General features: G+C 34.6%; 1 protein-coding gene across 1 annotated transcript in view; it reads left to right on the forward strand.

Annotated features, from left to right (window-relative positions):
* nav3 (neuron navigator 3) overlaps positions 1-22,371 on the forward strand; it is a 219,930-nt gene that overhangs the window by 15,669 nt on the left and 181,890 nt on the right. The window contains exon 2 of the mRNA XM_062064431.1: positions 18,070-18,468. Within this exon, the coding sequence (XP_061920415.1) occupies positions 18,070-18,468 (399 nt within the window). The remainder of the gene's footprint in view (positions 1-18,069; positions 18,469-22,371) is intronic.

A 22,371-nucleotide genomic window follows, 5' to 3' on the forward strand; every position in this document is an offset into this window, starting at 1 on the left:
GCCAATTCATTTTGAATGGGAAAAATGTCCCGGAAAGCCTGGAATTCTGGGAAATCTGGGGATTTTTGAAATTAGTCCAAGGGAAAGCCCGTTTGAAGTCTGAAGTTGGAATGGTTTGAATCGGGTGAAAAATGTGGAAATAGTGGAAGTTTGAAAAAGGGCTAATTCATTTTGAATGGGAAAAATGTCCCGGAAAACCTGGAATTCTGGGAAATCTGGGCATTTTTGGAATTTTTCAATGGAAAGCCTGTTTGAAGTTTGAAGTTGGAACGGTTTGAATCGGGTGAAAAATGTGGAAGGTAAAGCGTGCCACAATCTGGAGAAGAAGAATTGTTTTGAATTGTTTGAAAAATTTGGAAAATGGTGGAAGTTTGAAAAATGGTCAATTCATTTTGAATGGGAAAAATGTCCCGGAATACCTGGAATTCTAGGAAATCTGGGAATTTTGGGAATTTGTCAATGGAAAGTCCGTTTGAAGTTGGAACGGTTTGAATCGGGGGGGGGGGGGGGGGGGAGGTGGAAATGTGGAAAGTAGAGCGCGCCAAAATCTGGAGACGAAGAAGGAGAAGAAAAGTTGTTCTAATCGGTTGAAAAATGTGGAAATGGTGGAAATTCGAAAAAGGGCCAATTCATTTTGAATGGGAAAAATGTCCCGGAAAACCTGGAATTCTTGGAAATCTGGGGATTTTTGGAATTGGTCAAGGGAAAGCCCGTGTGAAGTCTGAAGTTGTAATGGTTTGAAAACGGGTGAAAAAATGTGGAAATGGTGGAAGTTTGAAAAAGGCCAATTCATTTTGAATGGGGGAAAAATGTCCCGGAAAACCTGGAATTCTTGGAAATCTGGGGTTTTTTGGAATTTGTCAATGGAAAGCCCGTTTGAAGTTTGAAGTTGGAACGGTTTGAATCGGGTGAAAAATGTGGAAGGTAGAACACGCCAAAATCGGGAGAAGAAGAATTGTTTGAATCGGTTGGAAAATGTGGAAATTTGAAAAAATGGTCAATTAATTTTTGAATGGGAAAAATGTCCTGGAAAACCTGGAAATCTGGGGATTTTTTAAATTAGTCAAGGGAAAGCCCGTTTGAAGTCTGAAGTTGGAACGGTTTGAATCGGTAGAAAAATGTGGAAATGGTGGAAGTTTGAAAAATGGCCAATTCAATTTTGAATGGGAATAATGTCCCGGAAAACCTGGAATTCTGGGAAATCTGGGGATTTTTTGGAATTAGTCAAGGGAAAGCCCGCAATTCCCGAAAAAAGCTGAACAGTTTGAAGTTGGAACAATTTGAATCGGGTGAAAAATGTGGAAGGTAGAGCGTGCCAAAATCTGGAGAAGAAGAATTGTTTTGAATTGTTTGAAAAATGTGGAAATGGTGGAAGTTTGAAAAATGGTCAATTCATTTTGAATGGGAAAAATGTCCCGGAATACCTGGAATTCTAGGAAATCTGGGAATTTTGGGAATTTGTCAATGGAAAAGTCCGTTTGAAGTTGGAACGGTTTTGAATCGGGGGGGGGGGGTGGAAATGTGGGAAAGTAGAGCGCGCCAAAATCTGGAGACGAAGAAGGAGAAGAAAAGTTGTTCTAATCGGTTGAAAAATGTGGAAATGGTGGAAATTCGAAAAAGGGCCAATTCATTTTGAATGGGAAAAAATGTCCCGGAAAACCTGGAATTCTTGGAAATCTGGGGATTTTTGGAATTGGTCAAGGGAAAAGCCCGTGTGAAGTCTGAAGTTGTAATGGTTTGAAACGGGTGAAAAATGTGGAAATGGTGGAAGTTTGAAAAAGGCCAATTCATTTTGAATGGGGAAAAAATGTCCCGGAAAACCTGGAATTCTTGGAAATCTGGGGTTTTTTTGGAATTTGTCAATGGAAAGCCCGTTTGAAGTTTGAAGTTGGAACGGTTTGAATCGGGTGAAAAATGTGGAAGGTAGAACACGCCAAAATCGGGAGAAGAAGAATTGTTTGAATCGGTTGGAAAATGTGGAAATTTGAAAAAAATGGTCAATTAATTTTGAATGGGAAAAATGTCCTGGAAAACCTGGAAAATCTGGGGATTTTTTAAATTAGTCAAGGGAAAGCCCGTTTGAAGTCTGAAGTTGGAACGGTTTGAATCGGTAGAAAAATGTGGAAATGGTGGAAGTTTGAAAAATGGCCAATTCATTTTGAATGGGAATAATGTCCCGGAAAACCTGGAATTCTGGGAAATCTGGGGATTTTTGGAATTAGTCAAGGGAAAGCCCGCAATTCCCGAAAAAGCTGAACAGTTTGAAGTTGGAACAATTTGAATCGGGTGAAAAATGTGGAAGGTAGAGCGTGCCAAAATCTGGAGAAGAAGAATTGTTTTGAATTGTTTGAAAAATGTGGAAATGGTGGAAGTTTGAAAAATGGTCAATTCATTTTGAATGGGAAAAAATGTCCCGGAATACCTGGAATTCTAGGAAATCTGGGAATTTTGGGAATTTGTCAATGGAAAGTCCGTTTGAAGTTGGAAACGGTTTGAATCGGGGGGGGGGGGGTGGAAATGTGGAAAGTAGAGCGCGCCAAAATCTGGAGACGAAGAAGGAGAAGAAGAGTTGTTCTAATCGGTTGAAAAATGTGGAAATGGTGGAAATTCGAAAAAGGGCCAATTCATTTTGAATGGGAAAAAATGTCCCGGAAAAACCTGGAATTCTTGGAAATCTGGGGATTTTTGGAATTAGTCAAGGGAAAGCCTGTGTGAAGTCTGAAGTTGTAATGGTTTGAAACGGGTGAAAAATGTGGAAATGGTGGAAGTTTGAAAAAGGCCAATTCATTTTGAATGGGGAAAAATGTCCCGGAAAACCTGGAATTCTTGGAAATCTGGGGTTTTTTGGAATTTGTCAATGGAAAGCCTGTTTGAAGTTTGAAGTTGGAACGGTTTGAATCGGGTGAAAAATGTGGAAGGTAGAACACGCCAAAATCGGGAGAAGAAGAATTGTTTGAATCGGTTGAAAAATGTGGAAATTTGAAAAAATGGTCAATTAATTTTGAATGGGAAAAAATGTCCTGGAAAACCTGGAAATCTGGGGATTTTTGAAATTAGTCAAGGGAAAGCCCGTTTTGAAGTCTGAAGTTGGAACGGTTTGAATCGGTAGAAAAAATGTGGAAATGGTGGAAGTTTGAAAAATGGCCAATTCATTTTGAATGGAATAATGTCCCCGGAAATCCTGGAATTCTGGGAAATCTGGGGATTTTTGGAATTAGTCAAGGGAAAGCCCGCAATTCCCGAAAAAGCTGAACAGTTTGAAGTTGGAAACAATTTGAATCGGGTGAAAAATGTGGAAGGTAGAGCGTGCCAAAATCTGGAGAAGAAGAATAAATAGGTGACTTTTGGTGTAAAAAAAAAGCACAACATAAAACAGTTATTTTTCAGCTCCAGCTTCTTTTTCACGTCTTAAAATGAGATTTTTCTCAACACTTTCAATCAGCTTATCAAACTGAGAGTGTGTTATTATTTTGTGTGTCAGGTCAATAAGATCCAGACCAGTTTTTCCCTCTTCTCAGACAGCCCATGATTAATCCTCGCCACCTTACAGTGAAAGACGCGTCGGTATCGATCGGAAAGTCCGTGTTGGAAGAAACGCCGCCGAGATCTTCAAGGCCCAATCTCAGTCCTTATCTCTTTGGGCTCGGGGGGGATTTAACAGGTCATGTGACGTTGTTGGTGCCGTGTTTACACCGACAACAAGCCCGCAGCTCAATTATTCATGGCTGTGGAAGGCAGCACACGTTCAAGAAAACACAAGTCTTTCACCAGACCCGTCATTTGGAAAGTCAGTCAAGTCAGCGTTTGCCGACTTGTCCGAGTCTGGAACTGGATCGTTCTTCCCGAGAAAAAAAACTTTTGATCACTTTTAAAGATAGCTTTAGAACGTGAAATATACCTAAAACATGTACTGTGTACACAACCCAAAAAGCAGTGAAGTTGATTGATCTGATCACTAAGTGTAAAACCATCTGCTAAGTTCAGGAGCATAATCTACCTTTATACAAGAGATCCACCCATTATATAGCATTTTGACGTATATCAGTATTAGCCTCGTTTTATCAGTGTCTGCCTTGTTTTATGCCCTACAGCAGCAGATACAGTATCTACAAATAGGATACCAGGAAGTTGTATTAAAAAATAATAAATACTGAAGTAGATGGCAGTAAACACTGCTCAAACACTGAAATGCTGAATGTAGTATGAGCATTAGAATAGTTTTGAATGTTGAAGAGTTTGAATTTCCAGGAAAACTGGAATTTGGTTTGCAACTTTGGAAAGTGTTAGTTTGAATGTCCAGGATGAGTGGAATGTGTTGATGTTGGAATGGTTTGAATAGGTTGAAAAATGTGGGAATTGTGCAACTTGGGAAAATGTCCCATTCATTTCAATGGGAACTTCCTGGAAATGTGGGAATTTTGGGACAAGTGAGATTTTTTTGAAAATGATTAGGAGCATGAATGTCCTGAGTAAGTTGAATTGGTTGGTGTTGGAATTGTTTAAATCGTTTAAGAAATGTTGAAGTAGTAAACAGTTTTATAATTTAAAAATAGTATTACGGTATTTCGGGGAAAACCGGGAATTTTTCAAGTTCTTAAACCAACTTGGTTTTTTGTCCTGATTCAGAGGAATGTTTTGACAGTGGAATGGTTGAAATGGGTTGAAAAATGTGAAAGGAGCCATCGCACTGAAAAAGGTTGGAAATAAGGTTAGAAAAAACCCAGGAATTCCTGGAAATTTTTTGAACGTGGAAAAATGGTTGTTTGAATTTCCAGGATGAATTGAATGTGTTGAAGGTGTAATGGTTTGAATTGGTTGAAAAATGTGGGAATTGTGGAAGTTTAAAAAAATGGATAATTCATTTTAAATGTCTCTAAAAACTGGGAATTTTAGGAAATCCGGGAATTTGTTTATAATTATTGAAGAAAAGCCCACAAATTTTGAATTTTTTGAAGTTGGAACGGTTTGAATCGGATAGAAAATGTGGGAGTTGTGAAACTTTGAAAAATGTCCCATTTTTTTCAACGGGAATTTCACAGAAATTTCGGGAAAAGAGGGAATTTTTGGGAAAATGGTAAGAACAATGTGAATGTTCTGAATGAGTTTTGAATGGTTGTTGTTGGGATTTTTCAAATCGGTTGAGAAATGTTGAAGGAGTAACATTTTTAATTGAGAAATGGTATTACGGAATTCCTGGAATTTGGGGAAAACTGGGATTTTTTGTTGTTGTCCTGATTAAGGGGAATGTTTTGACAGTGGAACGGTTCTTTGAATTTCCAGGATGAATTGAATGTGTTGAAGGTGTAATGGTTTGAGTTGGTTGAAAAATGTGGGAATTTTTTTGTTTAAAAAAATGCATAATTAATTTTTGAATGTCTCTAAAAACTGGGAATTCTAGGAAATCCAGGAATTTGTTTATAATTATTGAAGAAGAGCACACAAATCTTGAATTTTTTGAAGTTGGAACGGTTTGAATCGGATAAAAAAAAAAGTGGGAGTTGTGGAACTTTGAAAAATGTCCCATTCTTTTCAATGGGAATTTCATGGAAATTCCGGGAAAAGAGGGAATTTTTTGGAAAATGCTGAAAACAATGTGAATGTTCTGAATGAGTTTTGAATGGTTGTTGTTGGAATTTTTCAAATCGGTCGAGAAATGTTGAAGGAGTAACATTTTTAATTGAGAAATGGTATTACGGAATTCCTGGGGGGAAAAAAAACTGGGATTTTTTGTTGTTGTCCTGATTAAGAGGAATGTTTTGACAGTGGAACGGTTGAAATGGGTTGACAAATGTGAAAGGAGTCATCGCACTGAAAAAGGTTGGAAATAAGGTTTGAAAAAACCCAGGAATTCCTGGAAATTTGTTGAACGTGGAAAAATGGTTGTTTGAATTTCCAGGATGAATTGAATGTGTTGAAGGTGTAATGGTTTGAGTTGGTTGAAAAATGTGGGAATTTTTTTGTTTAAAAAAATGCATAATTAATTTTTGAATGTCTCTAAAAACTGGGAATTCTAGGAAATCCGGGAATTTGTTTATAATTATTGAAGAAGAGCACACAAATCTTGAATTTTTTGAAGTTGGATTGGTTTGAATCGGATTTTTAAAAAAAGTGGGAGTTGTGGAACTTTGAAAAATGTCCCATTCTTTTCAATGGGAATTTCATGGAAATTCCGGGAAAAGAGGGAATTTTTTGGAAAATGCTAAAAACAATGTGAATGTTCTGAATGAGTTTTGAATGGTTGTTGTTGGAATTTTTCAAATCGGTCGAGAAATGTTGAAGGAATAACATTTTTAATTGAGAAATGGTATTACGGAATTCCTGGAATTTGGGGAAAAAATATGGTCCTGATTAAGAGGAATGTTTTGACAGTGGAACGGTTGAAGTGGGTTGGAAAATGTGAAAGGAGTCATCGCACTCTCTAAAAACTGGGAATTCTAGGAAATCCGGGAATTTGTTTATAATAATTGAAGAAGAGCACACAAATCTTGAATTTTTTTAAGTTGGAACGGTTTGAATCGGATAAAAAATGTAGGAGTTGTGGAACTTTGGAAATTGTTCCATTCTTTTCAATGGGAATTTCATGGAAATTTCAGGAAAAGGGGGATTTTTTTGGAAAATGCTAAAAAAAAGAAGAAGTGAATGTTCAGAATGAGTTTTGAATGGTTGTTGTTGGAATTTTTCAAATCGGTCGAGAAATGTTGAAGGAGTAAAATTTTTCATTGAGAAATGGTATTACGGAATTCATGGAATTTGGGGAAAACTGGGAATTTTTTTTTGACCTCATTAAGGGGAATGTTTTGACAGTGGAACGGTTGAAATGGGTTGAAAAATGTGAAAGGAGTCATCGCACTGAAAAAGGTTGGAAATAAGGTTAGAAAAAACCCAGGATTTCCTGGAAATTTGTTGAATGTGGAAAAATGGTTGTTTGAATTTCCAGGATGAATTGAATGTGTTGAAGGTGTAATGGTTTGAGTTGGTTGAAAAATGTGGGAATTTTTTTGTTTAAAAAAATGCATAATTAATTTTTGAATGTCTCTAAAAACTGGGAATTCTAGGAAATCCGGGAATTTGTTTATAATTATTGAAGAAGAGCACACAAATCTTGAATTTTTTGAAGTTGGAACGGTTTGAATCGGATAAAAAAAAAAAGTGGGAGTTGTGGAACTTTGAAAAATGTCCCATTCTTTTCAATGGGAATTTCATGGAAATTCCGGGAAAAGAGGGAATTTTTTGGAAAATGCTAAAAACAATGTGAATGTTCTGAATGAGTTTTGAATGGTTGTTGTTGGAATTTTTCAAATCGGTCGAGAAATGTTGAAGGAGTAACATTTTTAATTGAGAAATGGTATTACGGAATTCCTGGAATTTGGGGAAAAAAATGTGGTCCTGATTAAGAGGAATGTTTTGACAGTGGAACGGTTGAAATGGGTTGGAAAATGTGAAAGGAGTCATCGCACTCTCTAAAAACTGGGAATTCTAGGAAATCCGGGAATTTGTTTATAATAATTGAAGAAGAGCACACAAATCTTGAATTTTTTGAAGTTGGAACGGTTTGAATCGGATATAAAATGTGGGAGTTGTGGAACTTTGGAAATTGTCCCATTCTTTTCAATGGGAATTTCATGGAAATTTCAGGAAAAGGGGGATTTTTTTGGAAAATGCTAAAAAAAAAAAAGAAGTGAATGTTCAGAATGAGTTTTGAATGGTTGTTGTTGGGATTTTTCAAATCGGTCGAGAAATGTTGAAGGAGTAAAATTTTTCATTGAGAAATGGTATTACGGAATTCATGGAATTTGGGGAAAACTGGGAATTTTTTTTTTGACCTCATTAAGGGGAATGTTTTGACAGTGGAACGGTTGAAATGGGTTGAAAAATGTGAAAGGAGTCATCGCACTGAAAAAGGTTGGAAATAAGGTTAGAAAAAACCCAGGATTTCCTGGAAATTTGTTGAATGTGGAAAAATGGTTGTTTGAATTTCCAGGATGAATTGAATGTGTTGAAGGTGTAATGGTTTGAGTTGGTTGAAAAATGTGGGAATTGTTTTGTTTAGAAAAATGCATAATTAATTTTTGAATGTCTCTAAAAACTGGGAATTCTAGGAAATCCGGGAATTTGTCTATAATTATTGAAGAAGAGCACACAAATCTTGAATTTTTTGAAGTTGGAACGGTTTGAATCGGATAAAAAAAAAAGTGGGAGTTGTGGAACTTTGAAAAATGTCCCATTCTTTTCAATGGGAATTTCATGGAAATTCCGGGAAAAGAGGGAATTTTTTGGAAAATGCTAAAAACAATGTGAATGTTCTGAATGAGTTTTGAATGGTTGTTGTTGGAATTTTTGAAATCGCTTGAGAAATGTTGAAGGAGTAACATTTTTAATTGAGAAATGGTATTACGGAATTCCTGGAATTTGGGGAAAAAAATGTGGTCCTGATTAAGAGGAATGTTTTGACAGTGGAACGGTTGAAATGGGTTGGAAAATGTGAAAGGAGTCATCGCACTCTCTAAAAACTGGGAATTCTAGGAAATCCGGGAATTTGTTTATAATAATTGAAGAAGAGCACAGAAATCTTGAATTTTTTGAAGATGGAACGGTTTGAATCGGATAAAAAATGTGGGAGTTCTGGAACTTTGGAAATTGTCCCATTCTTTTCAATGGGAATTTCATGGAAATTTCAGGAAAATGGGGATTTTTTTGGAAAATGCTAAAAAAAAAAGAAGTGAATGTTCAGAATGAGTTTTGAATGGTTGTTGTTGGAATTTTTCAAATCGGTCGAGAAATGTTGAAGGATCAAAATTTTTCATTGAGAAATGGTATTACGGAATTCCTGGAATTTGGGGAAAACTGGGAAAAAAAATGTTGACCTCATTAAGGGGAATGTTTTGACAGTGGAACGGTTGAAATGGGTTGAAAAATGTGAAAGGAGTCATCGCACTGAAAAAGGTTGGAAATAAGGTTAGAAAAAACCCAGGATTTCCTGGAAATTTGTTGAATGTGGAAAAATGGTTGTTTGAATTTCCAGGATGAATTGAATGTGTTGAAGGTGTAATGGTTTGAGTTGGTTGAAAAATGTGGGAATTTTTTTGTTTAAAAAAATGCATAATTAATTTTTGAATGTCTCTAAAAACTGGGAATTCTAGGAAATCCGGGAATTTGTTTATAATTATTGAAGAAGAGCACACAAATCTTGAATTTTTTGAAGTTGGAACGGTTTGAATCGGATAAAAAAAAAAGTGGGAGTTGTGGAACTTTGAAAAATGTCCCATTCTTTTCAATGGGAATTTCATGGAAATTCCGGGAAAAGAGGGAATTTTTTGGAAAATGCTAAAAACAATGTGAATGTTCTGAATGAGTTTTGAATGGTTGTTGTTGGAATTTTTGAAATCGCTTGAGAAATGTTGAAGGAGTAACATTTTTAATTGAGAAATGGTATTACGGAATTCCTGGAATTTGGGGAAAACTTGGAAAAAAATGTTGTCCTTATTAAGAGGAATGTTTTGACAGTGGAACGGTTGAAATGGGTTGACAAATGTGAAAGGAGTCATCGCACTGAAAAAGGCTGGAATTGAGTTTAGAAAAAACCCAGGAATTCCTGGAATTTTGTTGAATGTGGAAAAATGGTTGTTTGAATTTCCAGGCTGAATTGAAGGTGGAATGGTTTGAGTTGGTTGAAAAATGTGGGAATTGTGGAAGTTTAAAAAAATGCACAATTCATTTTTAATGTCTCTAAAAACTGGGAATTCTAGGAAATCCTGGAATTTGTTTATAATTATTGAAGAAGAGCACACAAATCTTGAATTTTTTGAAGTTGGAACAGTTTGAATCAGATAAAAAATGTGGGAGTTGTGGAAATTAGAAACATTTCCCATTCTTTTAAATGGGAATTTCATGGACAATGCTAAAAAAAATTTAATTTTCTGAATGAGTTTTGAATGGTTGTTGTTGGAATTTTTCAAATCGGTTGAGAAATGTTGAAGGAGTAACATTTTTCATTGAGAAATTGTATTACAGAATTCCTGGAATTTGGGGAAAACTGGGAATTTTTTTTTGTCCTGATTAAGAGGAATGTTTTGACGGTGGCACGGTCGAATGTGGGAGGAGTATTTGCCGGAAAAAAAGGGTGAAAATAGGGTTCGACAAAACGGGAATTCTGGGAATTCCTGAAATTGTTTTGAACTTGGAAAAATTATAGTTATAATTTCCAGGATGGTGGAATGTGTCGAAGGGGGAATGGTTTGATTCGGTTTGAAAAACGTGGAAATGGTTGAAGTTTGAAAAACGGGCCAATTCATTTTAAACGGGAATAATGTCCCGGAATTCTGTTTTTTTTTCTTTTGACTTTCTTTCTTTTTCTTTTTTTGCCATTGCTCAAAAATAAAAAATAATGACAAAAAATCCATGTTATAATGAATTATTTTCAAGGCTCCAATTAGTTCAAATGTTTCACTTTAAAATGTTTTATGTGGTAAATATTGCATATACTGTGTAGTTGCCATATAAAAACAAAGTTTTCTTTGACAAAAGAGCATAAAACAAACAAAATAATAGTTCAAACGTAAAATGGACAGATATATCTGAAGTTGATTTAAGTAATTTAAGTGATGAAAGTAAAAAAAAAAAAAAAATAATACAAATGTATCACTTTATGAGTGGGGCACCTTTTGGATCCCAAATATATTTAGTGGTATTTTATTTATCTTTTCACTGTGATTACTCAAAAATATGAAATAATTAAAATCAATGGTGTCCTGCATTATTGATCTTTTAGGGCTCTAATTACTAAATACTGCATATTTCAGTTTTACTATAAAAAACAAAGTTGTTTTTGACAGAAAAGCCATAAAACCTTTTTTTTTTGTTTTTTTTTTGTTGATATAGAGCAGGGGTCACCAACGCGGTGCCCGCGGGCACCAAGTAGCCCGTAAGGACCAGATGAGTAGCCCGCTGGCCTGTTCTAAAAATAACTCAAATAGCAGCACTTACCAGTGAGCTGCCTCTATTTTTTAAATTTTATTTATTTACTAGCAAGCTGGTCTCGCTTTGCCCGACATTTTTAATTCTAAGAGAGACAAATCTCAAATAGAATTTGAAAATCCAAGAAAATATTTTAAAGACTTGGTCTTCACTTGTTTAAATAAATTCATTTTTTTTTTTACTTTGCCTCTTATAACTTTCAGAAAGACAATTTTAGAGAAAAAATACAACCTTAAAAATGATTTTAGGATTTTTAAACACATATACCTTTTTACCTTTTAAATTCCTTCCTCTTCTTTCCTGACAATTTAAATCAATGTTCAAGTAAATTATTTTTTTTTATTGTAAAGAATAATAAATACATTTTAATTTAATTCTTCATTTTAGCTTCTGTTTTTTCGAAAAGAATATTTGTGAAATATTTCTTCAAACTTATTATGATTAAAATTCCAAAAAATTATTCTGGCAAATCTAGAAAATCTGTAGAATCAAATTTAAATCTTATTTCAAAGTCTTTTGAATTTCTTTTAAATTTTTTGTTCTGGAAAATCTAGAAGAAATAATGATTTGTCTTTGTTAGAAATATAGCTTGGTCCAATTTGTTATATATTCTAACAAAGTGCAGATTGTATTTTAACCTATTTAAAACATGTCATCAAAATTCTAAAATTAATCTTATAGTCAGGAAAAATTACTAATGATGTTCCATAAATTATTTTTTTTATTTTTTCAAAAAGATTCGAATTAGCTAGTTTTTCTCTTCTTTTTTTCGGTTGAATTTTGAATTTTAAAGAGTCGAAATTGAAGATAAACTATGTTTCAAAATTGTATTGTCATTTTTTTTGTGTTTTCGCCTCTTTTAAACTGTTCAATTAAGTGTAAATATCATTAATTATTAATAATAACAGAGTTAAAGGTAAATTGAGCAAAATGGCTATTTTCGGCTATTTATTTAAGTGTGTATCAAACTGGTAGCCCTTCGCATTAATCAGTACCCAAGAAGTAGCTCTTGCTTTCAAAAAGGTTGGTGACCCCTGATATAGAGATTTACTGTATGCGTTAAATAAAAAATAATAATACAAATTAGACTTATTTTTAACATTTTAATAACTGAGACCTTTTATGGTCCCCGGGACCCCGAAAGGTACAATAAATACAAAAAATCCATATATTTTGTTATGGTTTGAAATGAAAAATATCAAAATGGCCCCCACATGCTTTAATTTTTCCATTTGCGGCCCTCAGTGGAAAAAGTTTGGACACTCCTGGTTTACACAGTCACACTTTAGGGGACCTCTGACGGTATGGCATACTTGCCAACCCTCCCGTTTTTAGCGGGAGAATCCCGGTATTCAGCGCCTCTCCCGACAACCTCCCGGCAGAGATTTTCTCCCGATAAACTCCCGGTATTCAGCCGGAGCTGGAGGCCACGCCCCTTCCAGCTCAATGCGGACCTGAGACTGAGTGGGGACAGCCTGTTCTCACGTCCGCTTTCCCACAATATAAACAGCTTGCCTAACGAATTCAAACGAATGGAAACAAGAATTTCAGTTCATCCAGGACAGTTCGAAGGGGAAGGTGTATGTTGCCTGTAAATATGTAGAACAGACTTCTCCATTGAACACGGTGGCCGAAATGATATACTCATCATGAACGGAGAAGTTAAACAGGACAATACTGCCATCTAATGGATAGCCACCGGAACACTGAAATTCAATTATTTATTTTATGTAAATAAAATAAATAAATATATATATATATAGCTAGAATTCACTGAAAGTCAAGTATTTCATACATATATATATATATATATATGAAATATATATGAAATACTCAAGTTGGTGAATTCTAGCTGTAAATAACCACACCCCCCGCCCCCGCCCCCCCACCTCCCGATATTGGAGGTCTCAAGGTTGGCAAGTATGCGGTATGGGGACAAAAAAAAACAGGTCCCCTAAAGGGAAACCTTTTTAAATGATAGTCAGATCCATTTTTAAGCTTTGGCCCATATTTAATTTGAACTTTTTTTTTTTTTTTTTAATGGTCCTCAATAGTCACGTACAAATGTGTGTGAATTATGCAAAATGATTTCAATTTGGCCCCCCATGAAGCATATTAACTTTTTTTCCCCCAGGGTCCGCAGTAAGAATGATCAGCACATTACTTCATCAATCCAGAGATTTAAAGACGTGTATGAGCTGTCTGGGCAGTGGACATTTTACCAAATTGTTTTTATGCTTCCATAACCTGTAGAACGGGTGGTCCCCACAAGTCATGTACAAAAACTTGGTCCCCATTCCAAATGATAACCAGAATGTGTGTGTGTGCGTGCATGTGTGTGTCCTTAAAAATGGCCAACTCACAGAACTTACTCCTATGTGTGTGTACGGTCAAATCTACCTAGCAACAGCGGTCGGTCCTCACAACTACAGAAGTAAAAAAAATGTTTTTACTTTGTGTGTTTTGCATTCTGAAGTGAGGTTGCAACTCTCTACTCCCATCTAGTGCTAGATATATTTTTGTCATCATTCTAGCTATAGTGGAAAGGGGGGCCCTCACAACCTACTGACCAAACGTGGGTCCACACAAAGTAGGCAAGACATGTGTGTGTGTGTGTGTGTGTGTGTGTGTGTGTGTGTGTGTGTGTGTGTGTGTGTGTGTGTGTGTGTGTGTGTGTTGACATCACAAGCTGTTGATAGAGATGTGATGTGAAGATGGCACCCCAGTGGTGCCCACTCACCACCAAAGGCATATTCCGTGTTGCACCAGAGGATCATGTCCAATTTTGCTAACATGAACGTTATTATTGTTTTTTCTAAAAGAAATAACAGATACAAAAAATTCAAATTCAAATTAAAATAGAGTGTCATGAAACATGTGTAAAAAGGAGTAGGAAGAAGCAGATCTTATTTAAATCCAACTCTTTTGTCCTAAGTCAGGGGTGTCCAAACTTTCTCCACTGAGGGCCGTACACGGAAAAATTTAAGCATGCGGGGGCCATTTTGATATTTTTCATTTTCAAACCTTAACAAAATATATGGATTTTTTTTTTTTTTTTAACCTTTAGGGCTCCAGGGGACTATAAAGGGTCTCATTCATTAAACTGTTAGAAATACACTACCGTTCAAAAGTTTGGGGTCACCCAAACAATTTTGTGGAATAGCCTTAATTTCTAAGAACAAGAATAGACTGTCGAGTTTCAGATGAAAGTTCTCTTTTCCTGGCCATTTTGAGCGTTTAATTGACCCCACAAATGTGATGCTCCAGAAACTCAATCTGCTCAAAGGAAGGTCCGTTTTGTAGCTTCTGTAATGAGCTAAACTGTTTTCAGATGTGTGAACATGATTGCACAAGGGTTTTCTAATCATCAATTAGCCTTCTGAGCCAATGAGCAAACACATTGTACCATTAGAACACTGGAGTGATAGTTTCTGGAAATGGGCCTCTATACACCTATGTAGATATTGCACCAAAAAACAGACATTTGCAGCTAGAATAGTCATTTACCACATTAGCAATGTATAGAGTGTATTTCTTTAAAGTTAAGACTAGTTTAAAGTTATCTTCATTGAAAATAAGGACATTTCAATGTGACCCCAAACTTTTGAACGGTAGTGTAAGTCAAATTATTATTATTGGTTTTTATTTAACGCTTACAGTAAATCTTCCATATCAACTTCAGGTTGATAAAAAGTTTTTTTTTAAAAAGATTTTCTGTCAAAGACATCTTTGTTTTTTATAGTAAAACTGAAATATGCAGTATTTAGTAATTAGAGCCTTAAAAGATCAATAATGCAGGACACCATTGATTTTAATTCTTTAATATTTTTGAATAATCACAGTGAAAAGTTCAATAAAACCCTACTAAATATATTTGAGATCCAAAAGGTCCCCCACTCATAAAGTGATACATTTTTATTAGTTTTTTTTTACTTTTAACACTTAAATTACTTAAATCAACTTCAGATATATCTGTCCATTTTACGTTTGAACTATTATTTTGTTTGTTTTATGCTCTTTTGTCAAATAAAACTTTGGTGTTTTTATATGGCAACCACACAATATATGCAATATTTTTTTCCACATAAAACATTTTAAAGTGATATTTTTTAAGTAATAATTCATTATAACATAGACTTTTAGTCTTTTTTTTTTTTTTTAGCAATGGCAAAAAAAAAAGAAAAAGAAAGACAAAAGAAAAAAAAATGCCTGCATGGCAGCTTTTGTGTCAACATTGCAACTTTTTCTTGTTAGATTTCACCTCATTCCACTTTTTTTTAAATGTTTTTTTTAAATTTTTGCAATATTATCAATTTTGCAATTTTTGCAGAATGTGTGGCAGGCCGGTAAACAATTAGCTGCGGGCCGCAAATGGCCCCCGGGCCGCACTTTGGACACCCCTGCCCTAAGTCATTTAATAACATAATGGTTCCTTTGTCAGTCTTGAACACAACAACAGTAGATGAATGAATGAATGAATAAACATCCATACAGTTGACGTCAATAAGCAGTCACATGATTGACTTATCATTGAATTTCAATACTTTTGATTCAGTAAATGAAGGATTTTAATATCTCTCTATGTCCAACATGATATATTATTCAAACTGATGTTTTTTTGTCACACCGTTAGTAATTAAGTGTACTTTTGTACAGACCCCAAAAGCAGTAAAGTTGGCACGTTGTGTCAATGGTAAATAAAAACAGAATACAATGACTTGCTAATCCTTTTCAACTTATATTCAGTTGGATAGACTGCAAAGACAAGATGCTTAACGTTCGAATTGGAAAAAACGTTATTTTTTGGGCAAATATTAGCTGGTTTGCACATGGGCAACTAGACTGGCCTGCCTGTAGTCCAGACCTGTCTCCCATTGAAAATGTGTGGCGCATTATGAAGCCTAAAATAGCACAACGGAGACCCCCGGACTGTTGAACAACTTAAGCTGTACATCAAGCAAGAATGGGAAAGAATTCCACTTCCAAAATGTGTCTCCTCAGTTCTCAAACCTTTACTGAGTGTTGTTAAAAGGAAAGGCCATGTAACACAGTGGTGAACATGCCCCTGTGACAACTTTTTTGCAATGTGTTGCTGCCATTACATTCTAACTTAATGATTATTTGCACACACAAAAAAAGAAGTTTATGAGTTTGAACATCAAATATGTTGTCTTTGCAGTCTATTCAATTGAATATAAGTCGAAAAGGATTTTCAAATCATTGTATTCTGTTTTTATTTACCATTTACACAACGTGACAACTTCACTGCTTTTGGGTTTTGTAGTTATTTCCCCATATTTCTGCACAATAACTCAGATATGGTAACACTAGCGAGCAGTATAGAACATGGAGTGATTTTGGGTCCAGAACATATTTTGCTTGATTCATTATTGAAATATTTCTTGCCGCTTCATGTTGTATATTTTTATTTGAAATTTCCAACATGTTTATTTATATTACTCTTTCAATATCCCTCTATTTGTGTTGGACTTTCTCTTCTGCTTCCACTGGATAGCATTATTTTAGTTTGTTTTTGTTGAACCTATCAACATTCATACACATATTTCAATTCCATACAGTCTATAAAAAAACCAACATATTTTATAGCAGGGGTCACCAACGCGGTGCCCGCGGGCACCAGGTAGCCCGTAAGGACCAGATGAGTAGCCCGCTGGCCTGTTCTAAAAATAGCTCAAATAGCAGCACTTACCAGTGAGCTGCCTCTATTTTTTAAATGTTATTTATTTACTAGCAAGCTGGTCTCGCTTTGCCCGACATTTTTAATTCTAAAAGAGACAAAACTCAAATAGAAAGAAATATTTTAAAGACTTGGTCTTCACTTGTTTAAATAAATTCATTATTTTTTTTACTTTGCTTCTCATAACTTTCAGAAAAAAATACAACCTTAAAAATGATTTTAGGATTTTTAAACACATATACCTTTTTACCTTTTAAATTTCTTCCTCTTCTTTCCTGACAATTTAAATCTATGTTCAAGTAAAAAAAAATTGTATTATTGTAAAGAATAATTAATACATTTTAATTTAATTCTTAATTTTAGCTTCTGTTTTTTCGACGAAGAATTTTTGTGAAATATTTCTTTAAACTTATTATAATTAAAATTCCAAAAAAAATATTCTGGCAAATGTAGAAAATCTGTAGAATCAAATTTAAATCTTATTTCAAAGTCTTTTGAATTTCTTTTAAAAATTTTATTCTGGAAAATCTAGAAGAAATAATGATTTGTCTTTGTTAGAAATATAGCTTGGTCCAATTTGTTATATATTCTAACAAAGTGTAGATTGGATTTTAACCTATTTAAAATATGTCACCAAAATTCTAAAAGTAATCTTAATCAGGAAAAATTACTAATGATGTTCCATAAATTATTTTTGTTATTTTTTCAAAAAGATTCGAATTAGCTAGTTTTTCTCTTCTTTTTTTCGGTTGAATTTTGAATTTTAAAGAGTCGAAATTGAAGATAAACTATGTTTCAAAATTTAATTGACATTTTTTTTCGTATTTTCTCCTCTTTTAAACCATTCAATTAAGTGTAAATATCATTAATTATTAATAATAACATAGAGTTACAGGTAAATTGAGCAAATTGGCTATTTCTGGCAATTTATCGAAGTGTGTATCAAACTGGTAGCCCTTCGCATGAATCACTACCCAAGAAGTAGCTCTTGGTTCCAAAAAGGTTGGTGACCCCTGTTTTATAGGAAGCTGTAGAGTACAAGGCTTTTTCTCCACATAAGGATGCAGTGCAGTGTTTTCCCCAGCAGAGGGCGCTACAGTTGGATGCCGCCACATGCTCTTGTGTCCAGCTGCATGTGTGTGAGGCTGTGTTATGACGTCATCACATTGCTTTTGTTGCAATGGCGGATTGAGCTCGATTAAATCTTCATTTTGTATCTGTGTCCCTCCAGAAAAAAAAGATGTCTGCTTATTAGAGGATCTTCATGAAGTAATTAATCACTAATTATCACTAGAGGCGGGCCCAATGTTAATGACGTCATTGTGTGCGTGCTAATATGATGTCATTATTTCATCATTTGACCTGCAATAATTGTAATAAATCCTCTGTGTTGGCAGCACACTGGAGACCACCTTTGACACCACCGTCACCACCGAGGTCAACGGGCGGAGTCTCCCTGCCCTCGCCGGCCGCCCCTCCCCCATGGCCTGGCGCCTGGGCCAGACGCCCACGCCGCGTCTGCAGGCGGGCGAGGCCCCCTCCGTGCCCGGCGGCTACACTGCGCCCCGGGCCGCGGCGGCGGGCGCCGGCGGCCCCGCGGCAGGGCGCTACGGCGGGAACCCCGACCCCTCCAGGTTTGTGTACAGCGCCCCCCTGAGGCGGGCGGGGCCACGGGGGGAGCAGGGCGAGAGGGGCGGCGGCGGACTGGAAGGAGGGAAGCAGACGGAGGTGGCGGGGTACGTGAGCGACGGGGACGTCCTGGGGAAGAACGCCCGCTTGGATGACGTCACCAGCGGGTAGGATGCTAACACATGCTAGCCTCTTCTGCACACATCTGCTGTTTATGATTATTCTCTTTGTGTCTTGTTGCAATTATTACTTGTTTACATAACTTGTAAACAAAATGTATTACTTTTTCCAATATAGGTCAAACATGAACAAAAAACATATTTTGTGTTGTAGAAAACACAACAAATGAGGGTTATATAAATAAGTGTTTTTTATATATATATATATATATATATATATATATATATATATACATATATATATATATATATATATATATATATATATATATATATATATAAACAGTATATATACACATGAATGTATATATGTGTGTGTATATATATACATGAATGCATACGTGTGTAAATATATACATCAGTGTATATATATATGTGTATATGTATACACATTAATGTATATATGTGTGTGTATATATATACCTGTATACATGTATGTATATGTGTAAATATATACATGAATGTATATGTGTAAATATATACATGAATGTATATATATATATGTGTGTGTGTATATAAATACACATGAATGTATATGTGTGTATATATACTGTATATACATATACAGTATATATATGTGTATGTGTGTGTATGTGTATATATATATATATATATTTATATATATATATATGTATATATATACACACATGAATGTATATATGTGTGTAAATATATACATGAATGTATATATATGTGTATATATATATATACACACTAATGTATATGTGTCTGTATATATACAGTACATGTATGTGTGTGCGTGTATATGATATATATATGTATATATATATATATATATATATATATATATATATATATATATATATATATATATATATATATATATATATATATATATATATATATATATATATACACACACATGAATGTGTATGTGTGTATATATACATGTATGTATATGTGTATGTATATATACATGTATGTGTATACATGTATATATATATATGTATGTGTATATATATATATATACATATATATATGTATACTGTACATGTATGAATATATATATATATATATATATATATATATATATATATATATATATATATATATATATATATATATATATATATATACACACATATACATACATGTATATATATACAGTGTATATATATACATGTATGAATATATATATATATATACACATATACATACATACATATATATACACACATATACATACATGTATATACATATGTATATACATGTATATATGTATATATACAGTATGTATATATATATATATACATGTATGAATATATATATATATATATATATATATATATATATATATATATATATATATATATATATATATTCATACATGTATATATATATATATATATATATACATGTATGAATATATATATTTATATATATATATATATATATATATATATATATATATATATATATATATATATATATATATATATATATATATATATATATATATATATATATACACACATATACATTCATGTGTATATATACAAACCACGTTTCCATATGAGTTGGAAAATTGTGTTAGATGTAAATATAAACGGAACACAATGATTTGCAAATCATTTTCAACCCATATTCAGTTGAATATGCTACAAAGACAACATATTTGATGTTCAAACTGATCAACTTTTTTTTTTTGCAAATAATCATTAACTTTATAATTTGATGCCAGCAACACGTGACAAAGAAGTTGGGAAAGGTGGCAATAAATACTGATAAAGTTGAGGAATGCTCATCAAACACTTATTTGGAACATCCCACAGGTGAACAGGCAAATTGGGAACAGGTGGGTGCCATGATTGGGTATAAAAGTACATTCCATGAAATGCTCAGTCCTTCACAAACAAGGATGGGGCGAGGGTCACCACTTTGTCAACAAATGCGTGAGCAAATTGTTGAACAGTTTAAGAAAAACCTTTCTCAACCAGCTATTGCAAGGAATTTAGGGATTTCACCATCTACGCTCCGTAATATCATCAAAGGGTTCAGAGAATCTGGAGAAATCACTGCACGTAAGCAGCTAAACCCGTGACCTTCCATCCCTCAGGCTGTACTGTATCAACAAGCGACATCGGTGTGTAAAGGATATCACCACATGCGCTCAGGAACACTTCAGAAACCCACTGTCAGTAACTACAGTTGGTCGCTACATCTGTAAGTGCAAGTTAAAACTCTCCTATGCAAGGCGAAAACCGTTTATCAACAACACCCAGAAATGCCGCCGGCTTCGCTGGGCCTGAGCTCATCTAAGATGGACTGATACAAAGTGGAAAAGTGTCCACATTTCAAATTGTTTTTGGAAACTGTGGACGTCGTGTCCTCCGGACCAAAGAGGAAAAGAACCATCCGGATTGTTCTAGGCGCAAAGTGTAAAAGCCAGCATCTGTGATGGTATGGGGGTGTATTAGTGCCCAAGACATGGGTAACTTACACATCTGTGAAGGCACCATTAATGCTGAAAGGTACATACAGGTTTTGGAGCAACATATGTTGCCATCCAAGCAACGTTACCATGGACGCCCCTGCTTATTTCAGCAAGACAATGCCAAGCCACGTGTTACATCAACGTGGCTTCATAGTAAAAGAGTGCGGGTACTAGACTGGCCTGCCTGTAGTCCAGACCTGTCTCCCATTGAAAATGTGTGGCGCATTATGAAGCCTAAAATAGCACAACGGAGACCCCCGGACTGTTGAACAACTTAAGCTGTACATCAAGCAAGAATGGGAAAGAATTCCACCTGAGGAGCTTCAAAAATGTGTCTCCTCAGTTCCCAAACGTTTACTGAGTGTTGTTAAAAGGAAAGGCCATGTAACACAGTGGTGAACATGCCCTTTCCCAACTACTTTGGCACGTGTTGCAGCCATGAAATTCTAAGTTAATTATTATTTGAAAAAAAAAATAAAGTTTATGAGTTTGAACATCAAATATGTTATCTTTGTAGTGCATTCAACTGAATATGGGTTGAAAAGGATTTGCAAATCATTGTATTCCGTTTATATTTACATCTAACACAATTTCCCAACTCATATGGAAACGGGGTTTGTACATGTATGTATATATGTGTATATATATACATGTATGAATATGTATATATATATGTATTTGTATATATATATACACTACCGTTCAAAAGTTTGGGGTCACCCAAACAATTTTGTGGAATAACCTTCATTTCTAAGAACAAGAATAGACTGTCGAGTTTCAGATGAAAGTTCTCTTTTTCTGGCCATTTTGAGCGTTTAATTGACCCCACAAATGTGATGCTCCAGAAACTCAATCTGCTCAAAGGAAGGTCAGTTTTGTAGCTTCTGTAACGAGCTAAACTGTTTTCAGATGTGTGAACATGATTGCACAAGGGTTTTCTAATCATCAATTAGCCTTCTGAGCCAATGAGCAAACACATTGTACCATTAGAACACTGGAGTGATAGTTGCTGGAAATGGGCCTCTATACACCTATGTAGATATTGCACCAAAAACCAGACATTTGCAGCTAGAATAGTCATTTACCACATTAGCAATGTATAGAGTGTATTTCTTTAAAGTTAAGACTAGTTTAAAGTTATCTTCATTGAAAAGTACAGTGCTTTTCCTTCAAAAATAAGGACATTTCAATGTGACCCCAAACTTTTGAACGGTAGTGTATGTATATATATATACACATATACATACATATATATATATATATACACACATACATACATGTGTATATACATTCATGTGTATACAGTATGTACACATATATACATTCATGTATATATACACACATACATACATTCATGTGTGTGTATATATATATATATATATATATATATATATATATATATATATATATATATATATATATATATATATATATAT

The sequence above is a fragment of the Entelurus aequoreus genome, linkage group LG12 (assembly GCF_033978785.1).
Source record: "Entelurus aequoreus isolate RoL-2023_Sb linkage group LG12, RoL_Eaeq_v1.1, whole genome shotgun sequence".
Taxonomy (NCBI): Eukaryota; Metazoa; Chordata; class Actinopteri; order Syngnathiformes; family Syngnathidae; genus Entelurus; species Entelurus aequoreus.